General features: G+C 35.4%; 6 protein-coding genes across 12 annotated transcripts in view; all 6 read left to right on the top strand.

Moving 5' to 3' along the window:
- Positions 1-129: 129 nt before the first annotated feature.
- LOC149740156 (carbohydrate sulfotransferase 1-like) lies at positions 130-4,899 on the top strand. 3 transcript variants are annotated; one of them, XM_089871591.1, is made up of 5 exons: positions 130-1,262; positions 1,526-1,708; positions 2,465-2,593; positions 2,932-3,120; positions 3,425-4,899. In XM_089871591.1, exons 1-5 carry the CDS (start codon positions 1,077-1,079, stop codon positions 4,004-4,006), a joined length of 1,269 nt encoding a protein of 422 aa, XP_089727717.1. In that variant the 5' UTR covers positions 130-1,076; the 3' UTR covers positions 4,007-4,899. The 3 variants fall into 3 exon arrangements, with proteins under 3 accessions (XP_089727717.1, XP_089727719.1, XP_089727718.1); XM_089871593.1 differs by lacking the exon at positions 2,932-3,120; XM_089871592.1 differs by lacking the exon at positions 1,526-1,708.
- Positions 4,900-5,286: 387 nt separating this feature from the next.
- On the top strand, positions 5,287-10,437 carry LOC149740157 (uncharacterized). 4 transcript variants are annotated; one of them, XM_089871615.1, is made up of 7 exons: positions 5,287-5,428; positions 5,485-5,621; positions 6,396-6,529; positions 6,693-6,740; positions 7,027-7,100; positions 8,596-8,779; positions 9,162-10,437. In XM_089871615.1, the coding sequence occupies exons 2-7, from the start codon at positions 5,609-5,611 to the stop codon at positions 9,279-9,281; spliced, it is 573 nt and encodes a 190-aa protein (XP_089727741.1). In that variant the 5' UTR covers positions 5,287-5,428; positions 5,485-5,608; the 3' UTR covers positions 9,282-10,437. The 4 variants fall into 4 exon arrangements, with proteins under 4 accessions (XP_089727741.1, XP_089727742.1, XP_089727740.1 ...); XM_089871616.1 differs by having other exon boundaries at positions 5,288-5,428; positions 5,556-5,621; XM_089871614.1 differs by having other exon boundaries at positions 5,306-5,621.
- LOC149740158 (5-taurinomethyluridine-[tRNA] synthase subunit GTPB3, mitochondrial-like) lies at positions 10,152-12,205 on the top strand. The gene has a single exon (XM_089871583.1). It carries the CDS (start codon positions 10,496-10,498, stop codon positions 12,134-12,136), a length of 1,641 nt encoding a protein of 546 aa, XP_089727709.1. The 5' UTR covers positions 10,152-10,495; the 3' UTR covers positions 12,137-12,205.
- Positions 12,206-12,228: 23 nt separating this feature from the next.
- LOC149740159 (GPN-loop GTPase 3-like) lies at positions 12,229-14,158 on the top strand. The gene is made up of 2 exons (XM_089871607.1): positions 12,229-12,392; positions 13,186-14,158. Exons 1-2 carry the CDS (start codon positions 12,229-12,231, stop codon positions 13,850-13,852), a joined length of 831 nt encoding a protein of 276 aa, XP_089727733.1. The 3' UTR covers positions 13,853-14,158.
- A 1,384-nt stretch (positions 14,159-15,542) lies between these two features.
- LOC149740160 (gamma-aminobutyric acid receptor-associated protein-like 2) lies at positions 15,543-16,841 on the top strand. The gene has a single exon (XM_089871619.1). The coding sequence runs from the start codon at positions 15,905-15,907 to the stop codon at positions 16,259-16,261; it is 357 nt and encodes a 118-aa protein (XP_089727745.1). The 5' UTR covers positions 15,543-15,904; the 3' UTR covers positions 16,262-16,841.
- A 148-nt stretch (positions 16,842-16,989) lies between these two features.
- Positions 16,990-25,089, top strand: part of LOC149740161 (bridge-like lipid transfer protein family member 1) — a 47,311-nt gene continuing 39,211 nt past the window's right edge. For both annotated transcript variants that reach the window (XM_089871562.1, XM_089871563.1), the window contains exons 1-14: positions 16,990-17,326; positions 17,496-17,663; positions 18,136-18,267; positions 18,787-18,954; positions 19,378-19,641; positions 19,922-20,054; positions 20,424-20,619; positions 21,145-21,211; positions 21,699-21,844; positions 22,389-22,587; positions 23,012-23,206; positions 23,612-23,816; positions 24,175-24,391; positions 24,692-24,807. In XM_089871562.1, the coding sequence (XP_089727688.1) occupies positions 17,014-17,326; positions 17,496-17,663; positions 18,136-18,267; positions 18,787-18,954; positions 19,378-19,641; positions 19,922-20,054; positions 20,424-20,619; positions 21,145-21,211; positions 21,699-21,844; positions 22,389-22,587; positions 23,012-23,206; positions 23,612-23,816; positions 24,175-24,391; positions 24,692-24,807 (2,519 nt within the window). In that variant the 5' untranslated portion in view covers positions 16,990-17,013. The remainder of the gene's footprint in view (positions 17,327-17,495; positions 17,664-18,135; positions 18,268-18,786; positions 18,955-19,377; positions 19,642-19,921; positions 20,055-20,423; positions 20,620-21,144; positions 21,212-21,698; positions 21,845-22,388; positions 22,588-23,011; positions 23,207-23,611; positions 23,817-24,174; positions 24,392-24,691; positions 24,808-25,089) is intronic.

The following is a 25,089-nucleotide window of genomic DNA, read 5'->3' on the forward strand; positions in this document are numbered from 1 at the left end:
CTATGTCAAAGACGATCAAACTGAACATGGCGAAATTTGCGTTGACAAGTAGCGACAGTATACTGACGGACTGACTATATTGCGACCGCATGTTGTACAGTTTTTGGCCATTACTGGAACTTCCCTTCAATGCTTCAACAGTGAGACTTCATGATGGCAAGGTCATAGCTTTGTAATGGCACTTGTCACCACTTCTTACCAGTTGAAACATTCGTGAATGAACCACTCTGTTGGTACTTACTGTTTACAGTCAGTTGTCGTATTTTAAAATAGTCCAGATCTATAGGCTATAGAGACCTAAAAGTTTAAAGTATTTTCGGTCGTTATATTACCGCAGCTTAGAGCAGGATAGTAAAACAAAGTCCGAAACTATATTATAGTATGCTACCTATCATGTTTATCACCTACAATAAAGAATACACCCCAGTGGTTACCACTGGATTGTCTAAAATCTTTAATTATCAGCCACGCATAAAAAAAATCAAAAATATCACCCACAAAGTGACATACTTCGTCGCCTAACTCAAAAGCAGAACACCTCGTGTTTAACGTCTGTCGTTTACCAGGTTTACTATATCCATAGTACATTTAAGGTAGTAAGATATAAAGGTTATTCATTGATGTGTACCATTTGTTGCAGATGTAGTGAAAATCTATGAGTTGACTTGTTGAAGCGGAAGATTTTAGCCTATTTCTAATTTACTGAAGTATTAAGGTTGAATATTACCCGTCTAGCAGTTATACAGAAACCATTCATTGTGTACACTTTTTAATTACATGGCTTGCCACGATTTCCTTTGTCGGGAATATCAGGAAACGTCTGTTCAATAATATCAGCCCCGTCAGTTTTACAGAAAGACAATTGTATTTGATTAATGGCCGTTTTCTGGTGTGCGTTTTATGCCAAACCATTTAACGTACATTAAGACAAGGAGAGCCACAATTAGATCATCTGAACATCGACTCTAACGAGTTTACTATAGTTGGTATGCCCTGTAGACAGTAGGCCTCGTTAATTTTACAAAGACAGTTTAACGCAAGTAGACTATTTGAAGAAGCAACCAGTACTTACGACAATGTTAAAAGTTTCACGAATGACCATCAGCCAATTAATGATCGTGATCTGTCTCTCTGCAATCTGTGTTCTTCTTTGGGAAAACCGAACTCTTAGATGCAGGAATGTTTCAGTTGGCCACAGACTCCGCTCTCCTGCAGATTTTCCTTATGATGAACCGACTGTAAACCACACAACCAAGCCAAAGGTAACTGTTTCAAGTCTCTTTCGCATTATTCCATGATATTTCGCTTGTCGCTTTTATACACGTGGAATTTACGAGTTTATCTTTTTATATAACTGGGCATTAATCTCAACGTATTTCAACAAATATTTTGTACACTGTATTGTTATAAATATATATACAGTAGCCTACGTATGAGGTAGGCAAATGAAACTGGGAAATATATACTAATTATAAGGGGAAAAATCGAAACCGTTGCTTTCACTTGAATTCTGTGTTTATTACAGACACGACTGGTAAATTCGAAAACTACTCTTGTCACAACACCTGTGGCCATTACGGAGGCTACCGCGACACTAGCACACCCGTTACAGGAAAAGCCTTTATCTAAACCCACAGCAGTAATCATATTTACATCTATGCGATCCGGTTCGAGTTTTCTTGGCGAGTTATTCAACCAACACAGCCAGGTAGCTTATTTGACTCTTCTATTACTATATATGTGTTCTAATCAGCTTCAATATTTCACAATTTAATTAAGTTGAAAAAAGCGGAGCTTTCCAAACTGTACAGCCCAGAGCCATAGAAATACCGAGTAGTCCAACCCATTGTTACGTAAAACACAAATTGAACGGCAATTTGGGTCCAAAATAACACAGTAGGTATAGGGAAAATGTATGTTTTTCGGTAAATTACAGAAAAACTTGGGCCTAAAAACAAATTTAAAGGTTGAAAAATGTAAAAAAACATGTGTTATTTGTTTTCTGTGTCAAAAAAGTCAAAAATTAGAATTAGAAGCGGTTGATTTGCGACATTTTAGTCATTTAATGCGGCTAAATTTATACATTTTTTCTAAAAAAATGTTTGGTAAGGTAAATAGAAGCTGTTTTACACCTTCCCACAATAGGAAAACACAAACAAAACTTAACAAGTTCGTTTAAACCCATTGTCAAAGTCACCAGTTTTGCTCTATTTTGGACACACATAGACGGCAGTTGGACTACTCGGTGTTTATACGACTCTGGTACAGCCGAACCAACTTCAGGGGTCGCTAAGAGTGTGCCAAACTTTAAAGTACTTAATTATACTGTTAACAAATGGGAATAACCCCTCTCTTAGAGCCAACCTAATCCAATAAATGATAATGTTTTAGGGTGTTTTACTCCTACTGTTTAGATGTCTTAAAAATCACCTACGAAAAGTAATTGTTCATGATTTTGTTTTAGGTGTTCTACATGTTTGAACCTCTGCACGCTTTCGGATCCTACAAAAAACAAAGGGAGAACAGGTTTCGTGCCCTACACGATATTAGCCGTTGTAACTTCACCAATCTACCCAACATGTATAAGCAAGCGGTAATGACCTATTCCTGAGGACTGGACACCTTTAGCACATAATGTCCAAATATCCTGATCATGTTATAAACAATTAACAACGGTCTAAGCTATAGGAGTCGTGTGAACATGTTTTTTTTATAATTGTTTGAGTGTTTTATGTTTACTACCAAATGAGACGAAAAGTAGAATGAAATGTGTTCCATATTCCCCACCATACTTATATATAAGTTGGGTAAAATTGTTTTTCCACTTCGAACAATACAATGCAAACGCAACTGTGGAACTGTATAGCTGCGTTTAATATTAAAATGTTATTCGTCTACCATACGTTAAAAGCTTGCAATTTCAACCAACAGGTCGAAGGCGGATATGCGCCGGATCAGTCATCTCGGTGTGTGGAAGACAATTTCTGCTTTAAATTTAAAAGTCTCTTCTTATCACGTGACACCGATCTCTGCCAATCGCCTTGGAAGGGGTGTAAGGTCCCGTTTGACCCACAGATATTGTCCCAAGTTTGTCAGCGAAGTTTGTTTCCAGTATCCAAGGTAGGTTTTAGTTTCTCTGTGATTATGGTGGCTGCTGAACAAAGACCCCAAGCTTTAGTAAAGTTTAGTTAATTTTATGTCTTCAGCATTTAAAATGCATAAAAAATAAGCAAATATACAACGAAACAAAACTGCAAAATATAATCGTAACACAAAATGTACAGTTAGAGTCGTTGTATGAAATGCGCTTGTTCGGTTGCTCAATCTTATCATTTTCGGATTTTGTTTGCAAATATAGCGAATGCTGACACTCCCACACACCACACGCATTTTGTTTTATGTCAATTACGTGAACCGTATACAGGTAATTGCAGAACCGTTCCTGGAATCTCTGGAACCGATTCTAGAAGACTCCCGAGTAGAACTGCGTGTGATACACTTGGTGCGCGATCCACGTGCAGTTATGTCGTCTCGCAAGGATGTATTTTCGGACGCTAAAAATACATTTGCTATCAAGGGGAATGTCAACTATCTATGTAATAGTCAGCGACGTAATTTACGTTTTGCTGAATGCATGAACAGTTTGTGTGATGGGGTGAAACCGAGTCGACTTTGGAAAGGCAGGTACAAAAGATTGCGTTTCGAGGACGTTAGCGCACGACCGTTGGAGGTCGCTCGTGAGGTGTATAACTTTGTCGGTTTGAACTTCAATTCTATTATTGAGAAATGGATTAAACTGAACACCCGGGCAGAGGCTAGTCAAAGTTCAAACAAGTTCAGTACAAAGAGAGATTCCATGAGTGCTGTTGGGCACTGGAGACAATCTTTATCACTAAACGAAACGTTAATCATTCAGAGTGCGTGTTTCGACAATATGTCAAAGCTAAACTACACTCTTATTAGCAACGAACATGATTTAAATAATACGAAACTGAACCTTTGGTAAAGTTAATATTGTGAAACATATCAAGAAGTGTCACTGTGACGGATAGCATTTCTATTTTATACTGATTCGATGTTTATATTAGTTAAACTTTTTATCACTTTACAAATTCCTTGAGAAACGTCAAAGCTGTAAAAAAGGTTTTATAAAAAGGTTTTCAATGTTTAGTTAATCTGTCAGACGACCACAGCATTGTCGATTCACTGTTGATACAATCTGATTTCCATAAGCTTTGGAAACCACCAACTTGTATAGATTGCTTTCTCCATCCGGGGGCTATCAAACTATGTTCGGTGTGGGTGCTATTAAACTATGTTAACCCCATCGATGTTAAGTTAGATGCGAGCAGTTTCGCTTAAGTGGCCTTTTTGACATATTTGCATTCCCCACTGACAGCTTAATATATAACGAACGAACGTATATATAACAGAAAACCTTTGGTTTTGAACATTTTCTGATTTCGTATAGTACTGTGGGGTAAGATGGGACACCTTTAGCAAATAATATCCAAATATCGGAATCGTGTTTTAAACAATTAACAACGGGCTGTGGGAGTTCTAAGGATACGTTTTTTAAATTTTTGAATGCCATTTGTTTACTATGGAAAAGAGAAAACGGAATGAATAAGTGTCCCATCTTTCTTACCCTTAAATATCATTGCCAAAACAAGCGAACATTATCGAAAGTAGTTCGCGATGCATGCGAAGAACCCGCTGTGTAATCTCAATCCCGCTATGACTAATCTCTGAGGCGGTAGGGTCAGAAATGTTTTTGCGAGTTCGTGTGACTACGTGCAGGTGCTGACGTAAACTTACCGAAGTGCGCACCCACATTGTATATAATCAATGGAAAGGTGATACACGCAGTTTACAAAATAAAGCGACACATCTGATTAACTTGACCAAAGTGCGGAACATAATTCGTAAATCAAGCAAGAAAAGTATCAGAGGAAATACCGCCTGTTTTGTAATGCTGTATATTCCAGGGCAGAGTTCGATAACAAAGTGTTTTATTCCAGGGCAGAATTCGATAACGAGGTGTTTCAGAGCTTTGGGTCACGTGTAACCTTGTCTAGACGTTTATCATTGCATCAACAAGCCGCAAAACTTTTTTGTTTGCCGACTCCGTAACACGTTTCGCTTTTAATTGATGCTTATCATTGCCACATTTAACACACGGGTACAGAACGTTCGAAAAATCGTGCTCGTGATACTTTAAGATACACAATTTAAAAGTTCATTGTTTGAAATACGGTTTGCGTCTAAACTAAACAGGAAAGGCAATCGATGTACCGACTTGGATGAACCTTCTGATCCTGATCGACTGTGTTGGAGAACATGACGACTTATATCAACAAGCAAGAAATGTTTCCCACTGAAGACAGACCGAACAACCGCATGCGAAACCGGAACCATCGTTTCTGAAGTAATTGTCCCTACGTGGTAACGAGGTTCACGTTGCTTAAATCCTTCTTCTTTCAGCATGTAGTCAAGTTCGTTGGAAGAAGGAAAATCCCGTTTAAATTTATTTAAATTCTTGACTTGCTCTTCAGATATAGTACTGCCAACATAGTGTCAAAGTTCTCGCCAATGAAAGAGAAGTGTCATGTCCAAAAGGGGTAAAACAGTGATATATTTTTGCTTTTGCTAAATTTACAATATATTTTACTTGTTCAATGTATATGCTCATATAGTTCTACGCACTACTCTTCATTTGGATTTCCTTAATCGGTATAAATTAAGAGAAAAAAATAAGGAGAGTCCTACACTCTCAGTATAAACTTGATTTATAAAGCACGCGGCATTTTTTTATAGCGCATGGTATGCATGTCAGGCCCATTGGAAAGAAACAAACTCTTTGCTATATGAGTCTATGTAGAGTTTTTAACTCCCGGGAATTTTAATGTACTTACTAAGCGGCGCTATATTATGTGTGACGTACTGTTTCTTTTAGCGTTGAACGGTTTTGGTTTTTGTGTGTAGTTTGCTGTGGCGTTCTTCTGTATTGTTTCCTAGTTTTTCTACCGTTTTATGTTGGATTTATACGTCTCGCGCTTGTTTCACCTCTAAGCATAATTAGTCGTCGTGGCGCGAATGCGACCTTTTCTTCTGTTTTACTTACATCCGCCCTAACATTGCATAAGATCGGCAGTTCTCGTTGTGTATATGGTGTAGTAACGTTGTATTGATGTATTGGATTACCGTTGTTGTATTCGGTTACATTGGTCAAAACTTTATAGTGTTTGAGCGTTATTCTTAACGTTTTATTATAGTAGTTTTTATATGCCATTAAACTAGGTGTTAAGAAACCCTACATCAGTCTGATCAGTCGCGGTAGGCCGTTAGAGCAGCGTCCCGAACCACACTTTACGTAACACTATATTATGTAATAGGTTCCAACATACGATACTTGTGGGTGGTTGCTTTGTTGTGCAACGAAATGGCGAACTCTTGGCCAATTTGTCAGAAGACCCAGTATGCGTTTGGACGTCTCAGTAATGATATCAATCAACATCAAAATCTAACGGTAAAGTTTTCTGGGGTTTTTAAGACTAGTAGAGTTGCATGAAACAGAATAAAATAAGCCACCTGTTCCCGAGATACTACTTGCCATTGTCCAAATTTGTGTTGCTGCTTCCAAACGACTATATATTACTTGTTTCACAGTTGTAAATTTTCTGCCTTTTCAGGTTTCTGGAAGATTGTGCAAAGATAGGAGAATGCGGAATTACTCACATGTTAGTATAATGACATTATTTCTAACTTACCTGCCAAAAATGGCTGATTCTGTTCGGCAACGTCTCAAACTGGCGCTCGGCTCTATAGACCAGAGGACATAAGTTCGAGGCTGTGCGGTGTCACTCGTGTTTATGTTTTCTTAACAAGAGAGTTGTCGGCAATTGCTTCAACTCCTCCAGTTGTCTCTTATAGGTTGTTAAAATAGCTAGCCATAAAAAGTACGAAAATATTAAAGTTCGTTCATTGATTGTATATAGTGATGTTTTACAAATTATTCTTTTGCAGTTAAAGAAAAGCATAGATTCACTAAAGATGGATTTGATCCACACATGTCGGCATTTAGATCAAAATTGTCAAAGGTAGAAAAATTTACGTCGTTAATAAATTTATCTAAATATGTATTTCGCTCGCTTGCGAACATTTATTTAAAAGAATAATAATGAAAAAATTATATAAAATTAATGAAAAAATTATAAAAATGCGTATATAAGGCACGTCCTTTTGTAAAGCATCAGATTATGTTGCAGCAAATAAGAAGTTTGCAATTGGTGGATATATTTACGGTAACTTATGATTACACAGTTTTAAGTGCTAGATTACGTAATTTTAAGGTCATTATGGTGGCTTTATGCCTCTTTGAAACCGCTCTAACTCATCAGACATGATGTCGTAAAATTATGGCACACCTTGCGGCCCAACCAATCTCGTTCAATCCATCTATCTCTCTACAGCCTGTTTTTTAACCGCAATTTTAACCGCCGTGATCGCTTTATGTAGTTGTGGGTAAACACCGTAACATAACAACCGATAAAATGACAGTATTTATGTACAAAAAAGATATAAGTATGGCGGTTAGCACGAAAAACACAGCTATATAGCCTATAGTAGGGTGGGGGGGGGGGGATTGGACACTTTGTCAGACAAGACTTTTTCTAACTTTCTTTTTACTAATGATGATCAGGAAAATAATGTTACAGAGTTATTCGACAGTATAATCACGACTTTATAAAACGCCCGTCAAAGCTGGTTACTGTTTTTAAATATTAAAAAAGAAAATAAAAAATAGAAACAGTATGTTTTAAACAGGTAAAAATGCGAAAGAGTAAGGTGTTATTTTTAAATGTTCGCTAATCACAGAAAAGCCGATGAGAATTTGTAGATTGCGAGTGAACAATTAAACTAGTTTCATAGCTTTATAAAACAATCTTGAATATTTCTTTGTAGTTTTGTATGTTTTTATTGCCAAACTTTAAAGATTCGCTTTTAATTTAATAATTTATATCTCTGGGGTTATTCAAATATAAGATACTGCTGTAATAACAAGATATTATGTGTAAAATATATTCGAAATCTGGTCATTTGCACTTATAAAAATAATTTATGCGAACTGGCTTGAGCCAAAACCCTAATTGTCTCCTAATAATATAATATAGGTAACATGTAAAAACTATAGCAGTAGGGCAAGGAAAATAATGTTTAGACTTGAACTTTCACAGCGTACAGTATTATTTCGTGTTATTTACGTATATTCCTATTCATAAATACACTTATTAATCGAAATTACCCACGATATTAAACTGTCCCGCCTTATCCTGTGTGTTTTCGAATTCGTAAAATTTCACCTGTTGTGCTAATCGCTAAATAACTCCTCGTGTTTTTATTATATATGTTTCAAATGTTGTCAATTAGTAAAAGCATGATAGTACTAATTCGTGGTATCACCCCAAAAACGCAATCTGTTTCGATTTTGGATATATTTGGCAATATGTGCCGAGGTGTCCCATCTCCCCCACTGCATCATACAATGTAGAAGCCCACCTAAACCGTTCACTGTTTTTTTTTTATTATCAACAGTATACACCACCGCTTTAGCTTGTGTAATACTACCAAAACTAATTGTCAAAGCCAAGTGAAGAATTTAATTAATGCAGTAGACGTATACAACAATCTTTGGATGGTGCAGGGTAGTCGGTTGCCTGTTGCCCATCGGAAAATACATATAGAACGACGACACTTTGACGCGAAAGGAAAGTTTAATGTAAGTTTAATGTGTAACACATATTTTTGTAAAGTAGGGTGGGGGAAGATGGGACACATTATCATTCCATTTCTTGTCCTATTTGGCAGTAAACTAAGAACATTCAATGAATTATAAAACCGTATCCTCACGACGCCCATAGAGCGTTGTTAATTGTTTTAAACACGATCAGGATATTTGAATATTATGTGCTAAAGGTGTCCCATTTTACGCTACAGGACTATATTAAATTTTAAATGTTTTTAAATCTAATATTAAAACAATTGAGTGGATACTTTTTACCTTACAACAATGTTTAAAAACTTTAATAGATTTCACTTTCAGGTCTATGAACCTTTCAGAAATAAAATGTTGTTTTATAAATTTGACTTTGTATTACCAGAACATTCGATGTCATTATCAAGCGCTCCTGGTCACAGAAATGAAACTTATTCATTTTTTTAAAGGAGTTATTGAATCAGCGTGCGGGAATACACGGAGTCCCGACTCTGGTCGTACATAAAAACGGACTCTATTATTATATATATTGTTATATATAAAAACTTACAACATTCCAGCACAAAACAAGAATTTGTTAAAACGTTCTAGATCTTCGTATTAATAACTATATATATATATATTTATCTATTCTTATATATATTTATATATATTCGTCGATTTCTAATTCCTCATTTTTGTGAGGTCTTGTTTACGTTTTTGGTAGGATGGGGTGAAAAAGCTTATATATATAGTAGAGTGGAGAACCTTTGGTACATAATATCTAAATATTGTTATCGTGCTTTAAATAATTTACAATAAGCGTCTATGGAAATCTTGAGAAAACGGCTATACAATTCTTTTATTGTTATTTGTTTACTACCAAATAGGAAGAGAACATAGAATGAAAAAGTGTCCCGTCTTTCCCTACCCTACTATATTTATCCTAATATTTTTTAATGTACAAAATTACCCCTGTTAAACGACTAAAATGTCACAAATTAGGCGCTTCTAAATTGTTCCATTAGCTTTTTTCGAAGAAGAAAACAAATTGCCATATTTTTGACACTTCCCAACCTTTCATTTTGTTTTTTAGTCCATTTTTCTTTAAACTTACCGAAAAACATAGGTTTTCCCATACTGTCTTGTATTAAACATAAATCTGTGTTTAATTTGCCTTTTATGTAACAATGAATTGGCCTAGTTTCTATGGCTTTGGTCATAATCACCGTCGATGCAAAGATAAATTAGTTACATTCATTTATATTCAATCTTCTTTTACATTTCTATGAATATTTTTTCTCAGCGCAGGGCAATCCCCGTAAATGTTTTGTTTTTTAACGTGCTTCCATCATAGTACACTAACAGTAGTGTACTATGGTAGTGAGTAGTGTACTATGGTAGTGTACTATGGTGCTTCAAAGGAGCTACAAGGTAGTTTTTGATAATAAGCGCTCCCATTTACCCAAAAGCCACGCTAACGTAATGGCTTTTTTTGTATTGCTTTTACCATCATGCGACTGCATGAATATTTTTTAAAGACCTGTATCAGATTTCATTTTAGCCAATTATACATAATAAACAATGTACTGTATTTTGTTTCGTATTTCATTCATGTTTCATGTAAAATCAATGCAATTGTTATTAATAAAACCAAAACGTGTGTCCTACAAAATAAGGAATATTTGTTTGTGAATATGACAGGTACATGCTAGAATGTTATAACGGCTAGGTCATTAGATGTTTTCATGTTTATTTGCTAAAATGTTAGGAAGGAAAAAATTGTGGGGATTTTGTTTAAGGAATGTTTCGACCATTTCTTCCAATTTGTTATCTTGTAATTTGTCCCGTATAACAGTGCAAATTACCACACTGGTAACAAGTTCACGAACACTTGCATCGGTACAAACAAAATGGCAGATCTTGTATAATCACTGCAAGTGCTATTCTACTGAAAGTTTGCTACACCAAAGCACAATATATGCTGTTTCTTCTGGGTTTGGAAAATGTGGGGTTTCCATTATCCGAGTTTCTGGCAAGTGCTCCCCAAATGCGCTGCTAAAACTAACCAAAAGAAAAAGTTTACCTGGACCTAGGAAAGCTATTGTGCAACCAATATATCATCCAGTCTCGAATTTAATGTTAGACCGCTCACTGGTTTTGTGGTTTCCACGCCCAAGCAGTTTCACAGGGGAAGATGTTTGTGAATTTCAGGTCCATGGTGGGCCAGCAGTAATTGCATCGGTTCTTAATGCACTTTCATGCATTACGGGCCTAAGGCCTGCGGAAGCAGGTGACTACACAAAGCAAGCGTTTTTAAATGGGAAGTTGGATCTTACAGAGGTGGAGGGGTTAGGTGACCTGATACATGCAGAAACCGAAGCCCAGCGTCGACAAGCGCTTCACCAAATGGAAGGGTCCTTGGCATCGTTGTATAAGGGCTGGAGTAATGAAGTTCTGAGGTGCGTTGCTCACTTAGAAGCATTTATTGACTTTGAAGAAGATGAAGACCTGGATCCAGATATCATTTGCAATATCAGGTTAAACACAACAAAAATGATCTCTAAAATACAACATCATTTATCAGATGAACGTCGCGGAGAGAGACTGAGAGATGGGGTAAGAGTGGCCATCATTGGTAAGCCGAATGTGGGGAAGAGCAGTTTACTGAATGCTGTCACCCAACGTCCAGCTGCCATCGTGTCTCCTATACCTGGTACCACAAGGGATGTTATTGAAACTGCTCTGGATATTTCAGGCTTCCCAGTTTTAATAAGTGATACTGCTGGTTTGAGAAGAAGTCATGGTGTTATAGAAAAACAAGGTGTCGATCGGGCATATGTTAAAGCCAAAGAAGCAGACTTAGTTGTCTTGGTGGTTAATTCCCAAGAGGTAAATAATAAAGATTTAAATAACTTCTCAGAATTTATCAAACAACATGCCCATGAATTGCACCTTGAAAATAATTTGACTTCATTGGAAAACTTAATTGTGATTTTAAATAAATCGGACTTGTTAGAAAGTGAAAAACTTAAGAAAATTCGTGATTTACAATCAGAGTACGCTAGTGTGTTGTTAATTTCTTGCAAAACATTGGATGGATTTCAAGACCTTCTACAAACTTTTTCCAAAAGACTCGAAAAGCTGTGTGGTGGTTCTTGTGTTGGTGAAACTCCTAGTGTTACTCAACAAAGGCACAGGCTCCATCTTAATAACTGTGTTTCATTCCTTGAAAAAGGAAACCAATTTTTGAATAAGGATGTTGTTATAGCTGCTGAATATTTTCGAATGGCTTTAACTGAACTGGGTCGTATTTCAGGCAAAATAGGATCTGAGGATATTTTAGATGTAATTTTTAAAGATTTTTGTATTGGGAAATAATTTGTATAGGCCTATGTTAATAAAAAAAACATTTTTCTGACGTTGTCACTTTCATACATTTGTGTTTAGTTGTTTTGGTAGAATTATGAAAGATGCCCAAATTTGCACAAATAGTAATGGGACCTGCAGGCAGCGGAAAGAGCACATATTGTGCAATGCTGGAGGAACACTTCAGAGCATTAAAAAGGCGATGTTTTATTGTCAACTTTGATCCTGCAGCTGAGAATTTTAAATATTCTGTGACTTTTGATGTTCGGTAAGTTTATTGGTGTGTTAAAGAAGTGTTTTCCAAACCTTTTTCTTACCACCACGCCCACACCGCCACCTAGACAACAAACGGAGGATCAAATGCCCTCCAAACAAATAATTTTTTCTCTTATTATAAACTAAAGTCTAACTTTATTAAAAGGGCTCAGGTTGGTGAAGTTTCAGCATTTTTTGCAAAGGTGAAGCAACCTAATTTTAATAGAATATTTAATATTCATTCCCCCCTATTGAATGAATGAATGTAACTTACTTTATCCTCGCGTGGCCGGAACGACAGCCGTTATCACAAGGGTTTCACACCTCGTTCCAGGTTACGATTTACCATGTATGTTACTTTGTTTGTTGAATTATATATTACAAATGTAAAGAAGGCCTAATTGCGCTGAAAGATGCAAAAATAATTGTTTTTCACATATTCTTAGCACAACTGCCTTGATTTACCCTATGGTACCCTCAAAGTTTATAACGTGGCGCTTCCTAATTGCCAAGGTTAATATCCAACGCCATCTGCATGGTTGCAAACGCCCACTTTGGGAGCCACTATTTTAAAGCATGTGGTTGAATAAAGTGGGCTTTAAGGAATTTGTTTAAGGACCTTCTTTTAAATCAAACATGTGTTTCATAATTGAGTATACTATAAAAATTGATAGGGTTGTTTTGTAATTAAATTTAGTGATATCGAGTATGAAGACTGTCTGTACATATTAGGTAATAGCTAAGGTTTTTTCAGTGAAGTGCTGCCTGTCATGTCAACCTTGAATTAATATGTTTTAACATGATAGGGAGCTGGTTCAGCTAGAGGATGTTATGGAAGATGAAGATCTTAAGTTTGGACCTAACGGAGGACTTATCTTTTGCATGGAATATGTCATGAAGAACTTGGAGTGGCTGAGGGATAATCTGGAGGCTCAGGATGATGATTATTTTATTTTTGATTGTCCAGGTCAAATTGAGCTGTACACTCACCTGCCAGCAATGAAACAACTCACTGAGACGTTGCAATCCTGGGATTTCCGGATTTGCGGAGTGTTTTTAGTAGATGCTCAATTTTTGGGTGATCCAAGTAAGTTTGTATCCGGTGTTCTCTCGTCATTATCCTGCATGGTGAATTTGGAAATACCACACATAAGTATCATGTCTAAACTTGACCTATTGCCCAAGCGCTCAAAGAAACAAATTAGAAAATACCTCGACCCAGACATGATAGCAATTGCAGACTCTGAGGAGTCTCAATCATCATACCATAGCAGGAAATTTAGTAACCTGACCCGCGTAATATGTGAACTAATTGATGATTACGGCATGGTCCGATTTTTACCACTGGATCGTTCCGATGAAGACTCTATTGATATAATACTCCAAAATATTGACATGTCTCTTCAATATGGGGAGGATCTGGAGGTCCAGGATAAGGATTTTGATCAGGATTTACCGGAATCCACAGAATAACTATTTTGTCTGTGTTAACTTGCACTGCCAAGTATGTTTTATTGGTTTTAATCAGATCAATGTCTCATATTCATTAATTTACTGTTAACAACACATGAAATTAATTAAACTTCACAAGTTTAAGTAGCCAACCACAAGTTTAATTACTAACTAAAACTGTTTGATTGATGCTTCAGGTAATAATCACCAGTACCCAAACCTTTTTTATACAACGTGGCGCGTGGCCCTTTTAAAAAATTTGAAAAATCAGTGAATCCCATATTTATTTTAACCTTTTCAAAAAAATAAGAAACGTCAATTAATTAATTTTGAATGTATTTTTTTGTTATAGCAGGCGGGGGGGGGGGGGTCTATGGAAGCCATGAGGATAGGGTTTATAATCTTTAAATTTTCTTTGTTTACTACCAAATGGTACAAGAAAATAGACAGAAAAGATGTCCCATCTTCCCCCACCCTACTATATATAATGTTGAAGTGGACTTCATAAAATAAGAAAGAAATCTTTTTTAAATTTTTCCATTACCCCTTAAAAAAGGCTCGGTTTCCTGGTTGGAAACCCTGGTCTAGGGGTTAAATCATCCGATTTTAGCACCTAATAGATAAGGTATTACTTTAGCATTTTATATTCAACTTTTTCGCGGAAGAGTGTAGTTCAACTGAGGTCAGAAATAGAAGTAAGGACATGCGGCTCGTGTCTGGAGTCATGAACGTTTTAAAAGACAGTGGGTTTTCTGTATATTGTCACAATCAAAGTCCGTAAATAAACAGGTATATATACCGACTCTGGTCACATCATAATCTCGGCTTTTCCAAAAGGTGGCCCATTTGTGTGCCTGTACTTCAAGATTAAGGTGTTGATAATAGGATAAGCGTTAACCATATATCTGCGGTATATCTGCACAGAACACAGGTAGGTAAAAGTTTAACACGAAATAAATTGAACCAGCGTGTTGTGTCGATCAAGGTGTCGACTTAACAGCCGCGTAAATATCGTCTTGTATCAAATTTAAAGCGCATTACAATCATGAACTTTATTAATATATATAGTAGGGTGGGCGAAGATGGGATACCTGTTCATTTCATTTTCTCGTCCAATTTGATAGTAAGCAAAGAACATTCAAAGAACTCTAAAACCGTATCCTCACAACTCCCATAGACCGTTGTTAATTGTTTATAACACGATCATGATACTTGGATATCAGGTGCTAAAGGTGTTCCATCTTTCCCCACCCCACTATATTTTAAATAGCAATATTATTCAGTACAGAACGGGCGCCATACAAATGTATGTCACGATGTTGTTTCACAAGCAACAATTGAAACTAGGTGTAAGAAAAATCATTGAATAGTTGGGATGTACCGATTAGTAGTTTTTGGGCAATCAAAAGATCTGGTTCGAAACCATTCTGTGCACAAAATGCTTTTAAACTCTTTGTTCTGTTGTTGGTCAATTCATGACGATAGTGTTATGACTTACAATGTGAATATTTACTTAACCCTAATTTAATTTTATTGATTTAATTCAAACTTGTTTTGTTATCAGCATTTGCTGTTATCGCTGTCAGCTTGAAAATTGTTTGTTATCTTTATGTTGGATCATGTGACAGCGGTTCCGCTTTTCGGGTGTTGACGTTATGATGATGTCATAATGATTTCGCGGTCAGCTGATGTTGTGTTTATATCGGAGGTTTGTTTACATTCTAGCCTTTTGTTTGCAAACTAGATTCACCGAGTTGGGGAGAATGTAATATATGTTTATACATAATGTAGTGCATTCCTTAAATGTATATGAGATTAGTGTAGTGCATTAAATAGCCTGGTGGACTTTATTTTGAACCAGTGTAAATTACTCTTTTTTTTGAAGTCGCACTAATTAGTTTATCAGGCACCTTAATGTGTCTGTTATATGTAATAATGTAAACTGATCAGTATAAACGGTGGTTTTTATTGCTTCAGCTTAACATTGTGTCGCTTCAGATAGTGTGTATATTTTTGCGCTGTGCAAGCTTTTCTTTGTTTTATTTGACCGGAGAGTAACATCACGCTATCAACATGAAGTGGCAATTCAAGGTGGATCACACATACGAGCATCGTTGCAACGAGTCTTCTAAAATCATTACGAAGTATCCAAGCCGCATCCCCGTGATTGTGGAAAAAGCGGAAGGTTCCACCATCCAGGACATTGATAAGAGAAAGTATCTTGTCCCAGCTGATATCTCGGTTGCTCAATTCATGTGGATCATCAGGAAACGTATTGACCTTTCTCCTGAGAAAGCAATCTTTCTCTTTGTTGATAAAGTTGTCCCAAACTCATGCTCCACCATGGGAGCAATCTACGCAGAACACAAAGATGAAGATGGTTTCCTTTACATCGCTTACAGCGGTGAAAACACGTTCGGTTCATGCTAAGCATGGTTCAACACTCACTGTTTATTGTTGGGATATTAAAAACTATATTTTCACAAATTGTAATCCGGAACTTTTGTTTTACTTTTATTGGTTGTACGTCATTCCGAGGCATACAGACATGGCTATTGCATGGTAGACTTAAAGCATATTAAAAATGTTGTAACTTTGTGTAATATGTGCATTACTTTGTTGTATTTTCTGATGTTTTCGTAATCTGTTATTTTTTGATGTTTTTATTGTGGCATATCAGTTTTCTTTTCTAAAAAATTAAATTGTAGTTTGTCTTCTACTGATGCTTTGCACTTACAGAATATAAAACATTTTTTTGGCCTAATATTTGGTTTTACACAAACAGTTTAAACAAGCAAGCATACTTTCTTGCCGCATTTGGTTACAGAAAATTTCAGTTACTTTACTAGTTTACCGACTAAGTTTCATTTTCAAGTGTTAATCATTTTCTGTCTAAATATATTCTTAAAGTTTTATGTTGTTTTCTTGTGTATGTTTTTCTTTCTCTGCATATGTATTATAGTTAAATTTGTACTGGCTATTAGAGTAAACTAAACAAAAAATGGTGTAATCCAGGCATATTGTATATTTTGGTAAATTTAACTATAGAGATCAGATGAAAGGAACATATAATATTGCTTGCTTAAAAAAAACATACGTGTTTTATAACATAGATGTGGTAGATGACCTATTTGTTGCTAGGGCCAAAAATTGCTCTGTTATCATGAGGTAGACCTTCAAGCATGATATTGGTGTTTGGGTTCTTGATCCAGGCAACTTATGTTGCAGTAGCAACAGCACAAAATACCACAACCTCTTTTAGCCAAAATCAAACAGCCATCCCTGGCTCAGAAGTTCTCCCACCTAATTGTTCAACTGGAAATGATCGTTTAAATTTAGGGTGCATTGATAATTCCCTAAGAAGCAATCAGTCATCACTTGTCCAGCTTTTTGTAGTAACTTCCCTTTCAGGGTTGTGGATATTATACTTAGCTTATTACAACTCAAGGTTTTTCGGACTTGTATTAACTAAGGTCATCAACCAGTTTTACAAAGGTAATCCATAATTTCACTGACATCTAAAACTTCTTCTTTCCTCTCAATAAGCCAGAAACTAAGTTTGTTAATAACCTTATATACAGCAGTTTTATTTTATGTAAAAAGCAGAAAGACTCTTCGCTATTTTACTAATTGTAAAACAAAAGTAAATTTAAGGTCTTTTCAGATGCGTATATCAAAATTGGATCTTTCTCATTTTCTGTGCTTTCTGGGAAGCTTATGTTCCGAGAGGTTTATTACATCACAACAGATTACTCACTGAGGATTGATGATGGTTATTGTATATTTAGATGGTGGAGACCATACGAAGTTAGCTCATGGCAAAAGCAAAAAGGTAGCAACCTAATTATGCATTATAATAATGTGTTGTTATGATAAATGCTACTCTTAACGTGAGTTTTAATTGCTATACATATGAGTACCTATTCAATATAAAATGCATAGCTTGTGTTAAAGCACATTATATGCAATGCTGGTGCTGTGAGAATCAGTTGCCGCCCAAATAATAAAAAGCTTTAGCGATGAATCACCAACTATGATGTCATACTGTTGTGGTTATGATGTATATACCTGTGCAACTTCCTGTCGCAGGCATACAGGAACCAACTTCACAAATACATAAAAGTTTTTGTTTGTGTGCACAACAACATCTCATATTTTCCAAGAAATAACTAATTACTTCAATGTTCATAATAAACCTGCACATTCAATTCTTTTTTGCACAAAACCCTTTTAAAATATGTCGTATCATTTCTTGAACTTTTGCACTAAGTAAGTGCCTGCTTACCTGTATCTTTTTTTCGCAGACTTAAGCCAAGGTCACACGAGGTTAAGCGTTGTCATATCTAACATTCGGTTTCATGTTTATAATCGGAATGCGGTTTATGCAAGATTACAGACCCTATTTGCAGATAAGACTTCCCAGAAATCCATGAAAGGTTTGTGGGTATCAGATATGAAGTACATATTAGGAAAGATCAAATCTAAGGTCATCACAGCCTGGTATTTGCGGATTCATTATGAACTCATAATAAACCCTTTCATTATGAGCTCATAAGCCTTTTATAGCCCAATTAACGTAATGGTTTATGGTTTAAATCTACTTATGATTTAATAAGACAACTAGCAAATAATGAGACAGCCAGCAAATTTTCTTTTTTTTGTTTTTGTACATTCGGGGATCTATTAAATTTATGGATACCCTGACTTTTCAATACATAGGTGTTGCATGACTTCCAGTACATAGGCAATACATAGGTGCCTATAAACAATGGTGCTTCTAGTATAACAATACTGAAGTAAGTTGGGTAACATTATTCCGTTATAAAGTGTGTGGTGAAACCATGTATTTATAACAAATAGTTCTTGTTTTATACATCATAGATTATTTTTTAAAGTTAACATTAATGGAATGTCTTGTGTATCTATATCAGGTTAAAAACTAAATCCTAAAACAGAAACTTCCAAACGTCCGAAGCGTACGTCAACCTCCACTAACCCCACACCCCAAACCCCAACAGTGGGCGATGAAATTGTTTGGTGGAGACGCTTGTTCCCTGTTATCAAATGCACCATCTCACATGGGAGAATATCATTCGGAAACAAGTACTTGCCAAATACATTGGGTATATACACTTTTTGGTTAAATTTGTAATTAATACAATAATGTATGTTGCAAGTTAAGTATCTAATTATCCCTATTTAATTAATTGTTTGTTACAAATAAGTCATGAAAATTAATTAAATTCTTTTAGGAGCTTTGGGATGGAGGATAAATTAATGGAAGTTAAAATCTGATAATCTTATTATTACTTTAAAATATCTGTAAAAAAATTACTTTTAAATAAATATTGGTCTATAGAGTGTACCAATGGCCTAATTACCACGAATAAATCAAATATTTAAAAATGGGGAAATATTATATATAGATAGCTGAAAGTTTCAACTGCCCTCTACTTACCACTTAAAGGTTATTCTCTCTTATCGCCAAATGTTAAACTTTTTAGTGGTAAAAGGTAAAAGCCTAACATAGCTTTGCTATATTACAGTTGTTTCATTTGGAGAGGGAGACTTTCAATACAAAACAACTGAAGCCAGCAACCCATATGATATCTTCATGCATGCATTAGAAGGCACCATGGGTTCATTACGACTCATGTTGGTGCCCAGTTTAGGTTACGATCCTTCATTTAATCCTCCAATGTTGGGAATACTTCCAATACATAATGAACCACCACCAAGGAAAATGGGTGAGGGATATGTTATCGTGAGGTCCAACGATGTGGACGTCACTTTTCTTATAGATGAGCCAGGTAAGATCTAACATTTTCGATGTAAGGTGTATTAGTATTAGCCAAACAAAATCGGTTTTCTGAACAAAATAAATGATATAATAAACATTTTTTATCTTGGAAATGATAGCGAAGGTCATGTTATTTAAAAAATTGAAGAGAATGGAATCCACTGCATAACTTAAAAAAGGATTTTAATACGTTTAAAATATGTTGTTGCTTTTCTTTTTCTAAGATCAATGCATGTTCACTGTACAACATATGTTACATTCCAAATAAATCAGATTTTCTTTACCAACAGGAAAAGTACAAAGTGAGCCACTCCCCCAGAGCAAAGAAACATCAGATACAAATGAGAGTGGTGACCCTATATGGGAGATTGTGCTTAGGTTTGGTAAAAGATCAAGTTTAAATTATGGACCATGGGCAGACAGGTGCAACAAAGTTTGAATGTAGATAGTTTTGGATTTTTTGTTTCTAGCTATTCTTAAATTCTTTACCTGATTATTTTAGCTTCATTCCACATGGGTTAAGTTTTTGGCTGAAATGCTTAAGAATATTAAGTTTTAGAAAACAAAGCACTTACGTTAAAAGCAATATAGGTTTAAATTTTAAATGATACTACCTAAAGCCTGTCTGGTAAATTTAAAATATTTATCAAACTACCTGAGCGCTGAAGTGGTGGCTTCTGGCTTAAATCGGCACTTAGCCTGTTAACCTATCTTTTTTGAATTTTTTTGCATTAAAATACAAAATTGCATTAATATTTTTTTGCTTTAAACTATCGATAAACTTGATTTCAGGCAACGTGAGCTAATATGGAAGTTTTTCTACCCTCCTGACTTTCAACCACTAGAGGTCACAAAAGCAGCCAAAGCTGGAGAACTACGAATGGCCAAATCAATGAGGGTAACGGCAAACTTGCTGAAAGAAGCAGAAATAGATATTTTATTCACTAAAGACGATGAAATTAATGCAATGCATCTTAATGTGTCTAAGGTACCAGTTTTACAGTTTTGTTTTCCACAATTATTTTTTAATTTTTTTCTTCTGTATGGGTGAGGTCCTACAGCTAGGCTGGTATGTAACTTACTTTATCCTAATGTGGCTGGAAAACGACAGTCAATATACATAGGTGTTCATATACCATGTGTCAGCTTATGAGTTACCATGTATGTTACTTTGTGGGTGGAGATTTTTTGGGGGAATTTTTATTTTTTTTTATGCAAGGCTGATAGTTTGGACAACCCGTTAGTGACCACTGGGTTGGAGCAATTGCCGTTAAGTGTCTTGACCAAGGATACATACGCCAACAATAGTAGCAGCGACGAGCCTTGAACCCATTACCTCTTGGTTACAGACAGGCGCGCTAATCACTTTGCCCACGGCGACAGCTAGACAGGTTTTAAGTGAAATCTAGCTTAAATATCATGTCTCACGGCGCGCCTCCTAATAAACAAAACTTTGCTATAAATTGCTACCTTTATTGAAATACAAAAGGTAAAATAATTTAATATATTGCAGGGTTCATTCATCGATGTTGACATACCAACAGTTACAACTTCTACCGGTTACACTTCTCACATTTGGGGTAACATGCTTTGTTTGTCTTAATAATTTATTTAAATGTTTCATTGAACCAGCTTCAATGTTTGTCCAGTCAAACAGGATATTTTTACTTATATTTACCTGCCTTGCAATCAGGCGAGGCAAATAACCACTTAATATGGACTTTCACGACAAGCAGACTACATACCGCAAGTTCAACCCGAAGGCATTCAGCCAAAAAGTACATGCCCAAGATTTTGCCAAACCTGATAATGTGGTCCTATTATTTGCATATATGTTTTCCAACTTTTTCTACGAACAATGAGCTATTTTACTTTCTACATGTGTCGTTCCTGTGACCTCTGGAGTAAGCATCTACAGGCTATGCATTGTGCACCGTGGCCACAACTGGATATGGCTTAATAACTAAATTTATCTCTGTGTATCGGCCAAAGTTTGTTTTGCTTCACTAGCTTAAAAGTCTCTATAACTTGTTCCTCTTAAATTTTTGTGAGTTGCTTTTGTTTTAGGTCAGTTCCTCTTTTTGGACACCACCACAAGCATGCAGTATCGAAATTTATTAAAAGCAGAGACCCTTCATTTTGATATCAAGTCACATTACCCCATTACATGGAATGCACCACAATCTTGGAAATGTGAAGTTACTGTGACAAAGGTCATTTTTACAGTTTTGGGTTTTTGAATGTGTTAGGTTTACGTCAATGGGTGTTTATAGTTTACACATAGAGGAAAAAAATTAAATTAAGTTTCACTCTCCGTCACGATTCACATGTTAATGCGCATTATCTCATCTTAAATACCCACAAGTTTGTTGCATATACAATGTTTAAGCTGAAAATATGTTGCTTAATACTTTGTGAGACAAACAAATGAAAAAAAAGTCATTTTTTACCACATCGACATTTTCCTCTATTGATTTAGGCAAGTAGTAAAACTTTTTTACCTTCTAACTCTTTTTTTCGACATCAGCCCTTTCGCAGTATTTTCAACTTTATTTTAACAAATTAGGCAAGAAAGTTTACTCTAGCATGACTTTAGTGGCCAGCTCCTAAAATAGCCAAAATTTTTTTCATTTTTATAAGATAAATAATTTCTTTTCAATTATATAAATCATATTTTATGGTTTATGTATAGTAGTACAATTTATATTAAGCCAAGCAAATAAAAAATTAGAATCTTCATATAACCTTTCTCATCAGGCATCAATTGGCCTCGTCTTCGCACATAAGGACTTCATCTCAGATCTTATGGATGACTGGTCCTCCAAATCATCACCTGATCTTCTTGCGTTTGTCCCGTACACTTTTGCTTTTCAATTTAAACTCCGAGAATTTGAACTCATTCTCCCTTCTAACCCACACAACTGGATGGACTGCTATACCAAAGCAAAAGAAAATGGTAATTGGTAATGTTTTGCTAAATAAATGGAATTCCACAAATAATTATGTTAGGTAAAACTGGACCAAAAATGCATCTTCGACTTGGTAAACTTGATTTTTATTGTTAAAATCTCATTAAAAAATTAAATGTAGAAACCACTTTTAGATTTTAAACTAATTATCTGGTTAATATTTCAGTGCTTTTCATTTAAAAATAGATTTTTGAGAAAGTTCGAGTTTGTAGGTCATACTGTACATCAGGGGTTTCCAAACTGTAGATCAAACTTCAAGGTCACCAAGACTTTACCAATTTTTCACAAAGTACTTCATATATTTAACCTATGAAACAAAAACGGTTGCTGCAAATTTTAGGAGATTAAAACTGCTGCAAGGCAGAAAGTTTGTAAAGCAAATGACATTTTTGTTAAAATTCCCCATTACAGCATATGTTGGTATTTATGGTCGGGAACTTTCCATTGGCTTTGACCTTCCATTTGATGATTTCCTTCCACTTACTTTCTCCATCCCATTCAAGTTCAATCTTCATCAAGCGGAACTTTGTATTTTCCTCCCCGAGACAAACACATCACGTCATATGTTGCTAAACCTTGCTGCCGGTCAAAGTGAATGGACAGCAGGTAATTGATTTAAAAAACATGAAAAACGTGAAACGTGTAACACAAAATGAAAGCAAAAAAAGAAAAAATTAATTTAATTTAAATATCATATTGAGGAAACTGAATTTAAAGTTTCAGCTGCTTGTTATAGTATAAACCATTAACTTAATGTCATTGCTCTAAATGAGTTCTGCTGAATAATAGTATTGAGATATAGCATAGGCTCATTGATAAATAAAATGCAAAGGGTGTATGAAACATGATTCATTAATACGCTAATTTGATTTTTTTTTCTAGTAAAAAATGACCATTGAAATACAAAAATTAAAATACATTAAATAAACAGAAAACTCAAGTCAAATAAAAAACAATTTTCCAGTTAAATAAATAAAAAAATAAAACAATAGAAAATGTTTCACCACCCAGGCACCCCCACCCAGGATGACCCAGCAAGCAGACCCCACTTAATATCGAAGGTTGGAACATGGGGCCTTATTGACCCCAATGAGTGGGTAAAGTGCTGGGAAGTCCCAAGTTTGAAGCTGACCCTCACTTACACATGGCACCCTATTGTCGTCACACATCAGAGCAAACCGTTTTCCACCCGAGGAAAGCAAAGTATCCTTAAACAGTAAGTGACCATACTTATGAATTAAAAAAGGTCTTTCTGTTTTTTTAAGCTTTCTATACTTCTGAATATTTCAATACTTCGTATATTTATTTATTTAGTTGTTTTTGTGCAATATTATCAAGTTATCCATGAAAGCTTTTAACTTGCATAAAAACATTTTTAAATAGTTTAAAGTCTAGCGATGTGCTTTATTGGTTTATTAGGTGATTGCATTTTGTAACCGGATGGTTCTGAGAACATTTGCAAGCAGTTTTACTGTGGGGTTAATTCACCAATCCTTGCCTAGAAATCCCAAGGACCTCATCCATATAGAACAGAATAGAAGAAAGTAAATTTAAACATATACAAAACCTTACAGGTCCTCCCATTCAAATGTGTCCACTCCTGAACTTGAAGAAAGAAAATCTTTCAGCCACTCACAAAAAAAACCAAGTGTCAAAGGTCGCGTGAAAACCACCGTGACCTTTGACCCCACCTCAATGGAGTCAGACGAGATACGTATTGACCTTAAAATGACCCCAGGTTCTACTTTATACTTGTATGGCTCACTGCTTGATCTCTTCTTAGCTATAAAGGTAAATTGGTTGAACAACACATCTTTTATTTTTAAATTTTCATTATAACTATAATTTTATAACAATATTGTTGTTTTTTATGTAAAACTATAAGTTAGATTTTAGTTTTATGTAAAGTTATGTTTTATTGGAATGGATGAATTTAAAAAGGTTGAATAGTTGTATTAAATGTAACATTTTAAACTTTTAGACAAGGAGTGAACTTTTGTATAAAACATTAATTTTATTAAAAATAGATTGCATATCTTTATAACATTATTTTACAATACATCAAAAATGAACCTGTCGGTTAATTTTCAGGAAAATTATTTTGGTTGCGACGACATGTATACTGACTTTGCATCACCACCTAGTGGTTCAGTTATTGAAGATAAAACAACATGTCAAAGTACAGATGTCAATCTCCTACAATACAGGTGTGTATCTATTTAAAAGAGGTCCTACAGTGCAACGGGACCTGGGTATTTATGCCAGAGTTATCTATATTACTCTTGGGCTGCTTTTGAACCAATGCTCTTTCCAACACATTTAATTGGTAGGGTGGGTAAAGATGGGGCACCTTTTCATTCTGTTTTCTTGTCTTAATTGCTAGTAAACAAAGAACATTAAAAGAATTTTAAAACTGTACCCTCACAGCTTTGATAGACCGTTGTTGATTGTTTAAAAACGATCAAGATATTTGCGTATTATGGGCTAAA

Source organism: Ciona robusta, chromosome 2 (assembly GCF_009617815.1).
Source record: "Ciona robusta chromosome 2, ASM961781v2".
NCBI classification, from domain to species: Eukaryota; Metazoa; Chordata; class Ascidiacea; order Phlebobranchia; family Cionidae; genus Ciona; species Ciona robusta.

Coding starts and splice junctions, on each gene's coding strand:
- LOC149740157 (XM_089871615.1), top strand. Junction 7,101..8,595: donor TTAGATCAAAATTGTCAAAG/GTAGAAAAATTT, acceptor TATTATCAACAG/TATACACCACCGCTTTAGCT. Junction 8,780..9,161: donor ACGCGAAAGGAAAGTTTAAT/GTAAGTTTAATG, acceptor TTGTATTACCAG/AACATTCGATGTCATTATCA.
- LOC149740160 (XM_089871619.1), top strand. CDS start 15,905: ATGAAGTGGCAATTCAAGGTGGATCACACATACGAGCATCGTTGCAAC.
- LOC149740158 (XM_089871583.1), top strand. CDS start 10,496: ATGTTTTCATGTTTATTTGCTAAAATGTTAGGAAGGAAAAAATTGTGG.
- LOC149740156 (XM_089871591.1), top strand. CDS start 1,077: ATGTTAAAAGTTTCACGAATGACCATCAGCCAATTAATGATCGTGATC. Junction 1,263..1,525: donor ACCACACAACCAAGCCAAAG/GTAACTGTTTCA, acceptor TGTTTATTACAG/ACACGACTGGTAAATTCGAA. Junction 2,594..2,931: donor CCAACATGTATAAGCAAGCG/GTAATGACCTAT, acceptor TTCAACCAACAG/GTCGAAGGCGGATATGCGCC.
- LOC149740159 (XM_089871607.1), top strand. CDS start 12,229: ATGCCCAAATTTGCACAAATAGTAATGGGACCTGCAGGCAGCGGAAAG. Junction 12,393..13,185: donor TCTGTGACTTTTGATGTTCG/GTAAGTTTATTG, acceptor TTAACATGATAG/GGAGCTGGTTCAGCTAGAGG.